Source organism: Bombus pyrosoma, linkage group LG3 (genome assembly GCF_014825855.1).
Source record: "Bombus pyrosoma isolate SC7728 linkage group LG3, ASM1482585v1, whole genome shotgun sequence".
Lineage (NCBI taxonomy): Eukaryota > Metazoa > Arthropoda > Insecta > Hymenoptera > Apidae > Bombus > Bombus pyrosoma.
Window position 1 is genome coordinate 3,115,187 of NC_057772.1, and position 16,107 is coordinate 3,131,293.

Sequence of the window (16,107 nt, forward strand, 5' to 3'; positions counted from 1 at the left end):
GATAGCTACCAAGAACGATACGCGACAAAGACTGATTTTAAAACAACGCTTAAGAAAATACAACCAACGAATTGATACAAAAGCTGGTCATAATATAGGTTGAACGTACTTACATCTTCGTTACGAAATTCATCTAGAAACATGGTAGAGCCAACATCGCGTGGATGTAGGTCACGCTCCTGTTGGCATCAACTTGACGCCCTAACAAATTGTCGATGAACGAGAATTAATCTATTTATAACCGACCGACTAGATCGTTTCTCTGTCGCTACCGAAGCAGAGACTCGAGCCTTTCTCGGACGATATTATGAAAATTTCTTGGGATTTTTCAGGGACCCCTCTGTCGAGGGGGATGACACGAGAGCAATTGATTCGATCCACTGGTCAAGAGATCCGGTGACTGCAGAAAATGAGATAACGGAATTAATGAGCTACTGTGTTCGAGAACAGAAGGGACCTTAATCAAGCTTCGTTGGGATGCGCGCCACGACAGACCGGCCGGTGTTCTTGATCACGTCCCCGAAGCGTCTCCGAAACTCCCTTTTCCTCGTTCTTTTTCGCCGCCATGCTTGCCAACTTCACCGGTATCGCCTTCGGGCGACGGTGTTACACGCCCGACGCAAGTAAACTTTCTCGTTATGAAAACGAATCTTGGCAACGACCACTTCGCCGATTACAGATTCCGCTCGTTTCTATCAATTCACCATCTGCTCCGACTACTACGCCCCGGATCTTTGACCTAGCGCAAGATGAATCTATGCATATAGATCTCCATTGCCTCGAGCAATATTAACTTCCAACTATACCAGACTTTGTATCGGGCCAATATTATCGTATAAAACGTAAGACGTTCTAATGCTTAGAACAGAACGTTCTAGTTTCTGTGATTCGAGAGACTATTGTTGGACTAATTCAATATATTTGATTAACATAGCCTAAGGAATTCGATTGCAGAGTTATCACAAATCTCGAAGGGGGTTCGAAAATTATTTCTATTTCTATATTTCTACTTAAAAGTCTTAGGGCAGTTATGATATTTGCTTTAAAAAATTTGATTTCTGTGCGGGAGTGGAGTTAATTCTTATTTGGGGTTAACGTGTACTTGCTGTGTGTATAAATTTTGATATCAAAGCTCTCGTATAAATTCCAATCTAAAAGCACGTAAAGAACGAAAGAAGATCGTCGAAGGAAATATAGAAACGAAAATCGTCCGACGTGCAAATTTTGTTAGGAATTTTCTCACTATCTAGAATTTTGTGGATGCTATTAACTTGGCAGCGGGGGAGTACGATCTTGTGTAGCCAAAGAAGTCGAGTCCATGATGCAGCTATCGGGGACGAGATAAACGAAGTTAATGAGCCACTCTTCGAGAACAGTGGAGACCTTAACGACCGACACGAACGCGTACTTACACCGTCACAGGCTAATACACTTGACCACGATCCTCAGACGACACATTCCGCCTTTGTTCTCCGTTCTGTCCTGTGCCTGCGGCCTGGTAGTTGCATTGTTTCGCAGGCAGGCATCGAGATTAGGCGTTTCTTCCTCGCTGACAATGACCGATCGTGCCTTAGCCCCAATTCATAGACGAGTCTTTGCTTTTTCGCTCGACCGAATTCCATTAAGCCTTCGAAGGATATTTTCGATCTTCGTGACCAAACTGTCGAAGCGATCGAAACTGATTAGAAAAGTTTCTTTCAGAAATAACTTTGACGAGAAAGGAAACCAACGTGAACGCACCGAAAATTTTTGTGGGTTTCTTCCTGGAGAAATTTTTCTCCTGAAAATTTGCCAAATCTCCGAGAAGCTCGCGAACAAGCATAAAAGGACATTCTCGAGGATCATCGATTCTCGCAGGCGAATCTTTCGACGAACCAGTTCGCTTCTAGAATGCAAATTCGTTTAGAGAAGGAACGCTCTCTCGCTGAGTGCACGCACCGCCGAGAGTCGGGAGCGCAACCAGCAACGGCAGAAGCATCGGCGGTAGCAAGGAATTGCTAGCGACGAGGTCAACCCTGTTAGAAGACTTCGTATATGTTCTCTTACATGTGCGTCTATGTGCAACGACTGCACTGACCGTGGGAAGCTGCTAGATGTTAGGTAATTGAAGAATTTCTCGGAAAATAGGCGTACGCGTCTAGTCGTAAGGAGCAAGTTCGAGGAGCTCACCTTTGGTGTAAGAAGCAAGCGTATTCAGACTCATCAAACCAGCTATCTCAGTCAGCAATTAAGCGTATAAATTTCCACGCGATAGAATCGTCTATTCGCTCGGGGTTATCGTGCTTGTACATTATACTTAATTGTACTTGCTATTTCCTTATCACCGAATGCACCAACTGTGTCTTTCGGAAGGATAAAACTTCCAATTCCCATTCTTTGGATATTTCTGCAGCGAAACATATGCGACGGTTTAAACAGCTTGTAGTAAGTTGAGAAACAACGAAATTCAATCGTAATCGATATTAAAGATCGCTCCAAGGCCAAAGACTGTTGACCCAGTCATTCTACGAACAGCTAGATTCGTATCTGCATTTATATCATTAAAATATTAAAAACTATGTCATTCCGTGAATGTTTCTACGTCGAAATTTATGCGCAGGTTTAAAATACCGAAGCCTGAGATTTCCTTATATGCTCGGTTGCCTACTTAATGGACTTAAACTACTCAGGGGGTAATGAGTTGAGAAACAAAGAAATTCAGTCGATGGCCAATCTATAGGAGGTACCAATCTATAGACTAGTCAGTGACGTAATCGTTCTCCAAGCAGCCTAGAGTCGTACCTTTTGCCGACGTTGCTCAATGCGTCCAATTATGAAGACTCTCATAATGCTGTTAATTAAATTCGATAAGTTATTTCCAGGTTGCGTCATCGTTTCTTCTGTGAAAAGGCTCCTTTCGAATCTTTGTGAAACCTAAACGAAGCAACCAAGTAGCGGCATGAAAGCAATGACCTTGCAGCGGGAGGAAAACTGTGGACGAAACGAGTTATCCGACAGGATGCATCGCGCTAAACGCGGCTGCACAGCGGTAAATGACACCGGGCTAATTTTCCGGCTGGAAAATCACGGAGCTGAGCAGCTAGCGTGAACGCAACGTGTCGGTGACACTTCAACAAGTGGATACAACGGGTTGCGCACGTGTCGCTGACACGTTTCGGCCGTGTGCATCCCACGCGAAAATCGCTGATAAAAGTACAACGCTCGGGGAACAGAGAAAAGTCGGAGTCATTGATGCGGATGCATCCAGTCGGAGCAGCTATTTTTTGAATCGTTTCGCGAATGCAGTGTACCGTGTAATACCGCGGTGGTAGATCGGAGATAAGCCCGTAGTGAAATGTAGCTATTAACGTAAATTACAAATAAAATAAAACATTCTCCGAATATTTAAACTTTCGAATTTCTTAATCTTCCAGTGCTTGAAACTTTAAAACTGAAACTTTGAAGCTCTGCATTTTTTAAGCTGTAAATCCACGAACGTTTAAATAACGATCGGCTATATAATTCTTCAAAACCGAAACATTTTTAATTATTATCATCATTGCGAAAAACCTCAACGTATTGCAAAATTAGTAAACGATACCGTCGAAACCTGATCGAGAAATACGCGATCGATCGGACAGATTTCGCTGGTGAAATGAAATATTTTACGTGTTACAACTCAACAAGAGAGAAAGAAAAACCAAAGGAGAGATAAAAACGGAGAGAAACAATGGCACACGAGCAGCAAGACTTGGAAGACGAACGAAGAGACAAAAGAAGTTGAAGGCTGTCGAGAGAAAAAGGTGAGAAATGAGCCACTCGGCAGTATCGGAAGAAAAAAAGGTCGACAAAATCGACGAACAAGAAGAAGAAGAAGAGGAAGAAGAAGAGGAAGAAGAAGAAGAAGAAGAGATGGAGGGCCCGTTATAGCGACCGTGTTGCATCGCATTAACCAGTCGACCGAGTGATCTTGATCCCATCTCTCACCGCGACGACGCGACGGCCTGCTTCGTCCCCTTTCGATCCTTCGAGTCAAACGTGATCCGGCCACTAACGATCTTCTGCTGCTACTCCGGTGGAGATCATCGTTCCAACCACCTCAACGTTCGCACCCGCGTTCACGTTCGCTGTAACGCGTTCTCACCGCGAAACATACCGCCAGAAGTAATTTCTCGCAGGTGCTGCGCGCGTTCTATCCGTTTCTCGCGGGTAAAGGTCAACCGCGAGTCCCATAGTCTGTTAGCGACCGTTATTACCGGATAATAATGAATTATGATAATTCAATAGGCGACATTAGCGTTGTTTAATGCAACGCATATTGGACGAAGAGGCCATGAGAACGTACAAAGTTACGGTTCATCGACCGTTCGGACTAATATCGCGTAACAATTATTTCCCGCGAGAATTTGCCTCGGCATAGTAGCGAGAAAAAAGTAACGGCTGCAGAAACTGAGTTCGTTATCGTATCAAGCATATAGTTTTGTAATGGAATAATTCTCATTGTTCGATAGCTCGGCGAGCGATTTCGCCGCGAACACGATGAATTATTTGCCAAGAGCGCGCTATAGATTGCGTAATTACGTGGTAATTGCATAATTGCGAGGTAACGAGTGGTGGCCTTCTGATCGAAGATGCGACACGAGGCAACGCGGGTAACGCGAAACTCGGCCAGGTCGATAACCTGCAACCCGGTGTTAATTAACGGCGTACGCACAAACCACCAGAGTTACTCTCTCTCTCTTCGGGACAGGGGCCTCGACATTCCCGTTACCAACCTCGTTTCGCTTCTGAAATTCTCTGCCAATTACGCTTCGCGAATTTTCATAATTTTTACCTCATCACCCTGTTCACGGGACTCGTCCACCAAACGGACGCTTAATTGCTACGTGACGGCTGCTCGTGTATTTCATTTTTCAAAAGTATATGTGAAACGTTTGCGTCGCGTGTGTACAGACGAGGAGCTTTTCGAGCGGAGAAAGATTAAAAAAGAAAAAATAGGGAGAAGGTTCGATCAAATAAATCTTAACGCGGTACAGTCGTTTGATTCGAGAGCAGTCGCACGGAAGAGTACACACGCGGCGAAATCTTCCGCCACAGATCTATACCCATCTTCTTTCTTTGCACCCTATAGCTGATCAGACAAAAGGGAGCAAGACTCACCTGAACGTCCACCAGATGTTGAAGCACATCGTGTTCAGCCAGAAGAACGCAGCCAGGAAAAAGAAATGCGCCATGATTGCTGAAACAGAACGAGAAAAATGGACTTCGTTACAAACCTCTTTACCAATGGGTAAGGAGCTTAAAGCTGTTGCTTTTCTCGCTCCTGAGAGAATTATTTTTCCCACGGATAATGGACGGAGAATTTAATGGACACGAGATGTAAAAAGAAAATTGACCGACTCGTTGATGCTCCGCCATCATAGAAATAAGAAAATGCAAATACAGTTTTTGTATTCCTGCTGTTTCGCAGTTTCAACGCAATTTTATTCGCTATAGAACGAGAACTGCAGTCACATAATAGCAATCAATTCGTTGAAACCTAAACACTCTGATTAATTGACCACGCTTGGCCTCTCGTGACTACGTATTTCAGTGGACAAAGCTATAATTAACGCGTTGATAAACGAAATCGTTTTTCCCTCTGTAATCTTACCGTTTAAATTCTTTTACGATCAGAAATTTACATCTCAATGAACGACATTCCAAATTGCCATATTTAAAATCCTGTCACCTACAAATTCTCAAGACCCACGGAGATCTCTCTAATCAACGAGTCCGGTATAAGTACAAAAGATCTCATTGATCGCTCTCCCGTCCTTTCGACGCTGTTCCCAGCTGACGGAACGCCAAAATCGTCGAAACAAAAGAAGACAGAGCTGATTCCCAGGTTCCGCGATGAACTCTCAAAGATTCATGAACGGGAAAGGGGCGGAGAGAGGTTCCAGTCTGTGGTATGTCGGGGGGCCTCGGACAAAGCTTCGGGGGAGAAAGACAGCTTTTGTAAAGATCCGTTTGAAAAGACGGCCGGTTGACTGGGAACGGTTTAGCGCACACCGGGCTAACACCGGTTGAACTGGATAAATTTTTCAAGCTGTCGTGCGCATTCGTTCTTAGAAATCACGGCAGCGGATACAACGAGCGCGGAAATTCAGACCACGGCTGGCCATTAATTTCTGAAAACGCAATCGCGAATCACGCGTCTACAGCAAACACACACGCACGAGGATCCTTTCGATCGAGCACACCCTTCGCTTACGAAGAGCAGGGTGCCTGTCACCCTTCGTCAAAAGAATAGTCGGTGGCGAGCAAAGAAACTTTACAGTTTGTTTCCACTAAAGGTTAAGGTGTATTCGTGGATCGAAACATCTCGAGGTCGAAACGTAGCCACGAGCTGTGCATGAATATCCGAAAACTCAATCGACGCGCGTTTACATAATATCTACGGCGTGGACAAAAAAGTTGGCGCGCTTGTTTGTTCGATGTAATAGGCTGATCAGGGGAGAATGGTTGGATAAATACGGGGCTGCTTGCACGTCTAAATTAATAGAATTGAATTGCCGTAGGTACATATTTAATCGTATCACGGTATTGTTACGCACGTTACATCGACTGTTTTCCACTATTCGCAGGATCAATATTGGTTCACCGGTGTTTTCCAATAAACGGAGGTTGTAACGCGACAGTCGGCCGCTGTGCAAAGCAATCAGTTCGTGCGCTATGAATATACAAAAAGTATTGTAAAAACGTTCTTTTGTGCAATTATACCTTGCTTTCTACCATTTCCAACATCTTTCACGTCTCGATAAATCGTATTATACTACGTGACTACTTCAAGGCATGGCTGAAAACAATTGAAGATTACCAGAGCTATTGCAGCTTCTACGAAAGCTTCTATTATATTAACCTTGTTGCGTCTTTCCATCCAATCGTATCCTTTGATCCTTTGTTAAATTTGTTAGGTTCGGAGGAAAAATGAAATTGTCGACGTTATGATACGCGTGAATACGAGATGTCACTAAAATATTGAGAAGTATAAATAAATCCGCGATTGACGTGTATTATCGATATATCGACTTTGAGACAGTCGCCAGAAAGAGACGCAGACACGAGAAACAGATATAGAAATCGCAGTAACACGCAGAACGATCCTCTGGTTGTTGCCAGTAGCGTGCCTTAAATTTTTCGATAAATTCACGTATTTCGCTACCTGTTTTATCAACGTCTCTTGCATATCTTGACAGGATATAGGAAAGAATCGTTCGATTATGCTTCATCATCTCGAATGGAAACGCAAGTCCGTAGGAGAAAAGCAATAGTCCCGTTCGCAATACTAACGGTATATTTGCTCGCGTCGGACCACGGTTATGTATCTCGCTCTGCACACATGTCACACCGACAAAGCGCGGAAACGTGTGTTCAAGGAATGCCGGTGACGCATGAGAAAGTTTTGTAACCGCTTCGCGATTTGCATTCGCCCGTTATGCACCGTCAATCGCGAATATTTACAATTGCAGTCTTTCTTTTTTTCTCATGTGCAACCACGTGAATAACTGTACAGTGGCAGGGGCAATTAACACGCGTTAACGTGAGATCGTTCCATTCGGCGTAAAAATGTGAGAAATCGATGTTACGAGAGCGAACGCCTTCAAAGATGGCCTTGAACAATTGGTTTCGCTCACGTGAGCACGGACTTTGTAGGTTTGTATATGGAAAAGCCAGCGTTTAACGCACGAGAGAATTAATTTTGATAACGGATGAAACAGATCTTTTTAAATATACCTTGACTCGTACAAAAGGTTACTTCAATTGCAATAAAGCGCTGGAAAATTTTACTGCGCGTTTAGCGATTACGTTTCATTCTTGTCCTACGTGTTGAAAAATAAATACATCCGTATGGTGCAAACAAAATGACCTTTTTACGAGCTATGCAAACACTGTTCTGGACGAAGTGTACGTACGTACGTCTCTGCATGATTTAGAGGCTTTATCGTGTCACAAGAGTGTCTAACAACCATAATCTAACAAGCGACGTTAGCAATATTATCCTTTTTCTCGTATCGGTCAGGAGAACTTTTCTCGACGCTTAAAGTACATTAAGCCGCACGTTGTACCTATGTAGGATAGATTAAAACCGTCTGAAGAATTCATGCGATAATACGACGTTTAAAGGCAATTTTCTTAAACACGAGTAATAGCCTCATCGCGTATTCCCCCGACTTTCGTTGGCAATTTCTTCACCGACTGGAAATCGATTCTCTATAAAACTGTACGCACGCATTCGTCTACGCGGCTCGCCGCCAGCCCGCAAATTAGACGTGTCCTAAGGCGTTCGAGGTTGATTAACAAAGCAACGAATGACGCTTGTCGACGGATTACGCGATGTAGAAAAGCCGAGGAGAGGCAGTGGGGCGAGATGAAAGCGCGTCGAGGTGCGGAGGTTTCGAAACTCGACGATTTTCCATTGGTTCGAGGTTGCTCGAAGCAGGATTAACGGCTGCTACGTGGGAAAGTCCTCCGATAATTCTTCGTCGAAAGGCTTCCGCCGGCGGCGTTTATCGCGCGCGTACCCGCGTACCCCGCCCGGAAATAATTAAATTTCCAAAACTAATTACGCCTCGTTGCAATTACAACTCCGACGACATTTATTCGTGAACAGGCAACGACACACCCTGGCGCGCGTGGGTCCGGTCGGCTTAACCCGAAACCGTCCCCAACCGGTGCCGACGCCACGCCATCCTTCTCGCTCTTCTTTCGAAATTTACGGCGACTGTTTCGCCGTTTGGACAGAGAGCAGGCCGCGTCTCGCTGTTTGTTCTGCGTTTCCATTCCTGTTTCCCATTTCGAACAACAAGGACGACGAGCGATTCCCGTCTCGAAGCAATCGTGCAAGTTTCTTTGTCGGAATTAGGACGAGGAAAGGGGCAGGAGAACAGAGAGGAAAGTGACAACGTTCGGAAGAAACGGCGCGGTAGTTGGATCGAGAGTGCTCGAGAGTTTCGCGATATCGCGAGACCCCTTTGATATGGTAATGCAGTTGCACCGCGACCCAGGACGCGATCGAGCTTTTCCTTTCTTCGCGGCAACTTCGCATTTCCGAGTGGGATTGTTGAACGCCTCCCAAAGAGGAATCCGATTGAATCGCTGTTTGCGAACACCGTGACGCCGCTGCTCCGTCAGGCTCTGATTAACAGCCTGACACGGTTTCCATTCGTATCCACTGAATGAAATTTTTCGGATCCAATGTTTTCCAGGTCGAACGTAAAATTTATCTACGAAGCGATCTACGTAAACACTTTCCTCGTTTTGCTAATTATGGTTCGAATAAGGATGTCTATGCAAATGTATGCCTTTATAAATGCAACTACGCAAATTGTATCCGCGTAGAAGATTATTTTTATTAAATATATTACAGCGAGTATTCTATGTTGGATATTTTATACATTTTTTTTTTTTTTTTTTGATATTATACGCATTCTGTACAGTTTCGCCCATTTAAATTTCCCATAGGTGCATAAATATCCACAGCCTAATTAGCTAGCGAGCTAACAGAAGCGCGATAAAATTTCGAAAAATTGCCGCCATCGACATTCACTCTGCTGTTACAATGTCTTCCATTATCGTGGCGAGTAATTTCGCGCCGGTCGTTGAAATCGACCCTGGCGCAGCGGCAGGCAACACCGGGACCAGGAAACGGGGAAATAACGAGTGACGCGAGAGAGAAAGAGGGCTTGGAAAGCGGTCGAGGGTTAATTTAAGTCAGGAGAACCGAAGGAACCGGGCCGGTTGCTGCGTTACGACCCCATGGCGCCGCGAGGGCGAGTGTCAAGGGTTGAAACGTCAGCTAGTTAAGGGCCTCGATTTGCATGGGGGGTTGGAATTAGATTGCGCCGCCTTGACCCATCGTTTATCCTTTTCTTCGTTCGCGCGATCGTCTAATTGCCAGGGGATACGATGCACGCACCCCTTGAATCCTTGTAAACACTATCGATTTCTAGCTACTACCTCGCTCTGGCTCTTCGATTCATTTCCAAGCAGAAACGTTTTCGTTTCGAGACATTAGCGAGATTCGCGCAGTCTAATGCGGAGAAAGGGTTGCTCGCGTGATGCTGTTTGATCTGTCGGATCAAGCTTCTGAACGTGAAACTTGGCCCGAAGTTTGTTTCTGCACGCTGCATGAATAATGCAGCTTAAGACTACCCGACTGCTGCTCGTAGAATCGCTGCTTGATTTATGATCTTCCCGTGGTTGATTGCTCTTGGTTATTCAGGCGACCAGAATCATAGGGTTGAATTATGTCTCGGATGAGCCCGCTTACTGCGATTTCCCTCTTAACGCGTCGCCTTATCATTTTTTAATCGTTGCATAATTCTAGCCTACCTAACGAATCACGAGTACAGTACGTGTAAGGGAAATTATAGCATCTGTTTGTGTTTCAATTCGACTGAAATAAACGATATCTATAAATGATTCCAAATTTTTATTTTTCTTCTTCTATGGATTACTTGATCTTGTTGAGACCCTCATGAATCTTTGCTACGATGTCGATGGCTTACGAATGGGTTACACGCTCGAAAGAAGTAACAGTTGATTCTTGATCTAACAGATTTTATCCTTTATCTCTTATTCCCTTCTGCTACAAAATTTAAGTTATAATGGCTACTCCCGCTACTGTTAACGCGATTCTTTATCACAATAATGAACGTTATTTTATTGTAAAAGTCGTACGTTTCTTAGATTTCAATTACAAGTCTCGTTGCGAGTGTCCATTCACTAATTCCATCTACCCTTGGGAATTCGATCAAGTCCTTAGATAAAGTCTATCGACTGCCCGATCTGCCTTCTAATCACGAATCGCCCATTCAACATCTGTTTCTCGCCAGCGTGGCAAATTACCGATTCTACAGACTCAGCCTCCGGCAATCTCAACGATCTGTGTTTCAACGATCCTCCGAACCCAAACGCGGAATTAGTCAGGTCCCGCGTGCTGCTCACGAATACCACAAGAAGCGCGTACCGTTCTCAAACGGTTGACTTCATTCCCGGTCAATTTAGCCGCGAAACTTATCGGTGGTCTCGCGTCTTCGACGGAAGAAATTCATTAGAACCTCAGCATGGCCGAATGGACAGGGCGAGCCGACAGCAACAACTTCGGAGATTAATGTCGGCGCATTAACATCGGTGATTAAATTAAATACTTGGGAATAGCACCGCGACGACTCGTAATTAAATCATACTGGATTTATCGCGTAGACCCGATTTAGATGGGATTAGAGTTTGATTCAACGCGCCTCGCAACCCTTCGCCGCGTCGCGCCGTGTCGTGCTGTCTCGCTTGCTCTCGTTCCTCCCGGAAAGGGTTGGTACGCGGCGATGAGTTATGAAAGTTAGCGACAGGCTCTCGGGGACCCTCTATCGGTCAGTTGAAATATTAAGCCCGAAAAGAACGACACGCGCAGCCACTGTGGACGCGTACCAGGACCAACTTGATTCCCTGAACGCCAACTACCTGAACTTTTGCCGAAAAAGTGAAGTAGTCTGTCCACCGAACCGTGTTAGAGTTTAATTAAGGTAATGTATACTTACAGCGGCGAGGATAACAGTGTTCTTTTCGATCGATAAAACGCAAGTCTCTTTTTTTTCCTATTATTTATGCATTAATAATGACTATATGATATTAGTATATAGAGCAGAATATTTTAGGTAACTTCATGACTCTTGTACCGGTTTGTGATTCCTTGATTCCGTTTTCTTGCAAAAGTTATCAACCACCAGGCCACCTGGCGTGGAATTACACGTTCATTTTTCAGATTTGTCAATTCTGCAAATCGATGAGGCTTAGCAAAGTAACCTGATAGCAGAATCGTTCTAGTGAACTCTGTCGAACGATTCGCGAACTTCTACGTACGGATGGATGTATTTCCTAATCGTAGAAACATCGATCGAATTCTAATTTCCACAAAGTATAAATGGAAGCTTGAGAAAACGTCGATAAGAGATTAAAGCTCTTCTAATCGATAAGTCGACCTAATCTGTCTGTAACGCTAGTACAACGAATATTCTAATCACACGACGTTGACATATTGACACGGGGTTTTCGAAAAATTCGCCCGACCACTCAGGCAAAAAGGAACGGGTTCGACGATCGAGTGCGGCTTTGACAAGAGAAACAAAAATACTTGGTCGTCTTGGCGTATTACAGGCGTAAGTAAACGGATAAATTCGCCAGGATTAATAAAAGTCGTACGCTTTTCCCATGGAATTACGATCGACCATTTTTACGAGTTATCGGTCGCGGGCAGGATGAGAGAGAGAGAGAGAGAGAGAGAGAGAGAGAGAGAGAGAGAAAGAGAGAGAACGTGTTCAGGGATTTTACGGCAACGTTCGCGTTATTTCGAGAACCGAGCAGCGTTTCGCCGGTGCGTACTTTACATCCATAATTCCGGCTGGAATTAATTGGTGCCACGCAGCCCTCGACGTCGAAAATCATTTCGCGACGAGGAGATACGATACGCCGGCCGTGTAAACGATTAACGTGAATAAATAAACGGAACGGCTAGCTACTAGGGAAGGGTCGAACGCGACCCGGGAAAAATTTATGTAACGGAAATGCGGAGATTAATGATTTCAGGAAATGAATCGGTCTAAACATTTAGACGTTTCAAATTTTGCGAATCCAAGTTACTGGACGGTGGAAGAAGAAACAGAAGTCGAGGTAAAACGAGAGAAAAAGAGAAACGAGGGAGGAGGGGAAGGTAGAGGAAGTTGGTTATTCGCGGAAAGCCGATGCCGACAACGATATATCCGCTACAATATTAATAATTATCGTTGGCTCGTGTACCGGCCCATTCGAAGCGCCTCTTTCCATTCCACTTGCGCGCTTCGACCCGTTTACAAACGGGCCACTGCCGCGCACCGCCGACAAACAACGCACCTGCGCATGCCTGTAAACCAATTTAATCAAGCCCGCGATAAAACTGATGCGACGAATATTAGATTCCGAAATGGATTGCTAGTATAAATCCCGTGTGAAATACGAATGCGAGAGGCCAGCAACGCGCAGCAACCTATGGAGTGTGAAACGCGAAACGAAAAAATAAAAGATGGGGAAGAGAGAAAAAGTATCGTGACTATAATCGTTCGCTATCGAAGCTGCAGAGGGAATTTACAACGCGTTTCACCGGCACCATGCTCGGGGGAAAAGCTCTATCTCTATAACTGCGAGCTCGTTTGACAAAACGCGGTCACGTCTGGCGAGGTTTTTGATTTTTTTCTTGTTGCATCGATTAACGAATTGGAGTTTCCAATCTCCATGCACGCGTATGGTGAAATTGAGATAAATAAGCGGAGAGTTTATTGTTTGGAGGAAGGTGTGCCGGGTAATGTGACTCGCTGAAAGAATGCATTACGCAGTGTATACCGTGCACACGCGGCCCCTTCGATGCAAGTCCAAAGAAAACAAACCTACGGTTACACCGTTCCTGCATTTACCCGCCCCGAATTGTCCTAATTTACAAGTGGCTGGCATTTATTTCGTGGTGCGGCACGCGTACTTCATGACACCGAAGAACCCTCGAATCTTTCAAATTTCCAATTTATAATTTGACGTTTTATACTAATAGAATTTCGCAAGCAAGTCTCTAGCCCCTAAATACTATAATTGAATATTCAATAATTTCGGATATCGATGAAACATCGTAAAACATTACATTTTAGTTTCGGCAGTTTTGACAAAATTTAACGACAAACAGGAATCCACTGATAGCTGACATTCGCATGACGTTACCGCAACTCCATTGAGTGTCATCGTAATACGATTCTATATAAATATAGTCTAACTTAACTTTTGCTTCAACTTCCACTAAACTAAATCTTAATAAACCTCGTCTTACAACCTCCGCATTTAATCGTTCACGCCAGATCGAATTTAATCGAGGTCACGAGGATACTGGCCGAGGGCGTTGAGAACCGCGGAGATGGCCCATATTCTGGCCACTTTCGGCCGACGCAGGTTTACGCGGCGGAGACGGAGTTCTAATGAAAAGCACGGTGAATCAGCGTACCGGGTGTATAAATACACACGGACTATCCCTTCGCGTGGTTTCCGCGGAACACAAGGCGCACTCGAGACCGCCCAATGCGAATCCACGGCACAATCGTCGTCGAAGAGACCATCCACCGAGCATAATTTATCCGTCTTACGTGCTTCCACAAAGAGCGAGTAAGTGTCTACGACTGGTGAATAATGCTACAGTCCGATGTAAGTACTTGACGTAATCGTCACATTGTCGTATAATAGTTGTAAATCATCTACTCAACGGGAATGGCCAGTTTCTCGTTGCCAAAAACAACAACGATATTTCGTAACTCGATTGTTCGTGCTATTTAAAAGAAACTTTGACCAGCTTGTAAATTATACCGCGGCCATCTCTCTGTTATTAAGGAAAACACGCGTAATCAATGATTATTTTCCACTCTCGCAGATGGTATACGTTTGGAACTGTAAAGTTGGGAGCGCGATATGGACTCTGATATAATCGACACGTTGTCTGGTCGAACAATACCCTTGTTACTCCAACAAACACAGCGTGTTCGACGAAGAAGCAAACCGTGTCGTTTTGTAGCGACAAATTACTACAAAGCTACCAGACATTTGTAATACGAAAAAAAAAAAAGGAAATAATTTCTAATCGAGATTAACGAAAACCAGTGGGAAACATTTGCAGGAGAACGGAGAGAGAGGATTAAGCGTCCATCTGAAAGTCTGCCGGTCTGCACCCTGGTAATCCGGACAATGCGAACTCCGGCTAATAAATTTCAACTTTCCCATTGTTCCTGAGCCATAAGTGGACGAGCAATATGCAAACGAGCTACCAGGCGACTCGAGATCCCAACTACACAAGCAGCGACCAACGAGGACCGTCGCGTGTCTCGACTGCTTCCGATTAGCCTCGAAAATCACGGCAACTTTTCTTCGAACAGATTCGTCACGCCACTCATCGCGACTCTAATCGACGCATTCTCGAGGAGGCAATCAGCGATCCGTGCCGACGAAATTCCGTTATATTTAGACGTAACGAGCCAATCAAATGGAATCCAGCGAGGACCAGCGTCAGCGTGTAGAATATAGCAAGGAAGAGAACGGGAGTAGAAATCGGTCGAACGACGGAGGAACACGGTATACACTCTGTACTCCACTCGAGATCTCCACTTATGGTTGCTCGGCGAAACCACCGGAGCGACGCTAGCAGAACACGGGCCACCATAGGTTGTATGTACGTCTGTGTCTCGAGTGTAGCTGAAATTGCCGACGGATGACGTCGTCGGAGTTCCTGGAGGAGCTCGTCAACCAGAACCTTCATAGTGTCTCTGCTTCGACCCTCTGTTACCAGTCTAAACGTCCACGTGACGAATTACCTGGAGAATAAGCGGCTTCTTCTTCCAACGTTGCTGAGAACCACCCTCCACCCCTTTCCCCGCCTAATTAATTTCCCGCTCGTCGAGAGCAACTTCGACGCTTCCTCCTTTTTCCGCTCGAAACTACAACACACCGGGCCTCCTTTTTGCGCCCGGATAATTAACGAACGAACCTCGGCGGCTAGGCTGGGCCAGGAACGCTTTTCTCTCCCTTCTCCGTCGTTTGTTGCCAAAGAGTAACAACGTGGTCTCTCGTGGGACGTCAATTAGCGGGTTCTTCGGCCGTTTTTCGTCTTTCTTTCCTCGGTTTCCTTCCTCTGTGGCGCAGTTCATACGAAAGGGCCCTGTGTCTCCAGGATCGCTTCTGCGCGTCGTACACCGCGTTGAATAATGGACGAGGAGCTTCCAAAAATACGAGAAGCCTCGTGCACAGGAGAATATGGAAAGCGTTACGAGGAAACCTGGCAACCAGGGGAGCCTGGAAATCGCGTGTATCGCGTTGTATCTTCGCGCGAGGAAACATCGTTTCCGGTTGCTTGTTACCCGAACGGCTCTTGACCGAGCGCTTCGCCCTTTCTCTCTTCTTTCGCCCAGCTATTTTTCTTTCGCAAACGTCGAGTCGACGGCAGATCGAGACAAAGAAGCGGTGCCAGAGAACGGACGTCTGCCACGAATCATCAAAGGCCTGGAGACTCGATAGGCCGAAGATAATGGT

General features: G+C 45.2%; 1 protein-coding gene across 1 annotated transcript in view; it reads right to left on the bottom strand.

The window, feature by feature from the left end:
- LOC122577918 (probable G-protein coupled receptor Mth-like 1) overlaps positions 1–16,107 on the bottom strand; it is a 154,168-nt gene that overhangs the window by 91,973 nt on the left and 46,088 nt on the right. Inside the window, exon 4 of the mRNA XM_043749621.1 lies at positions 5,140–5,218. Within this exon, the coding sequence (XP_043605556.1) occupies positions 5,140–5,218 (79 nt within the window). The remainder of the gene's footprint in view (positions 1–5,139; positions 5,219–16,107) is intronic.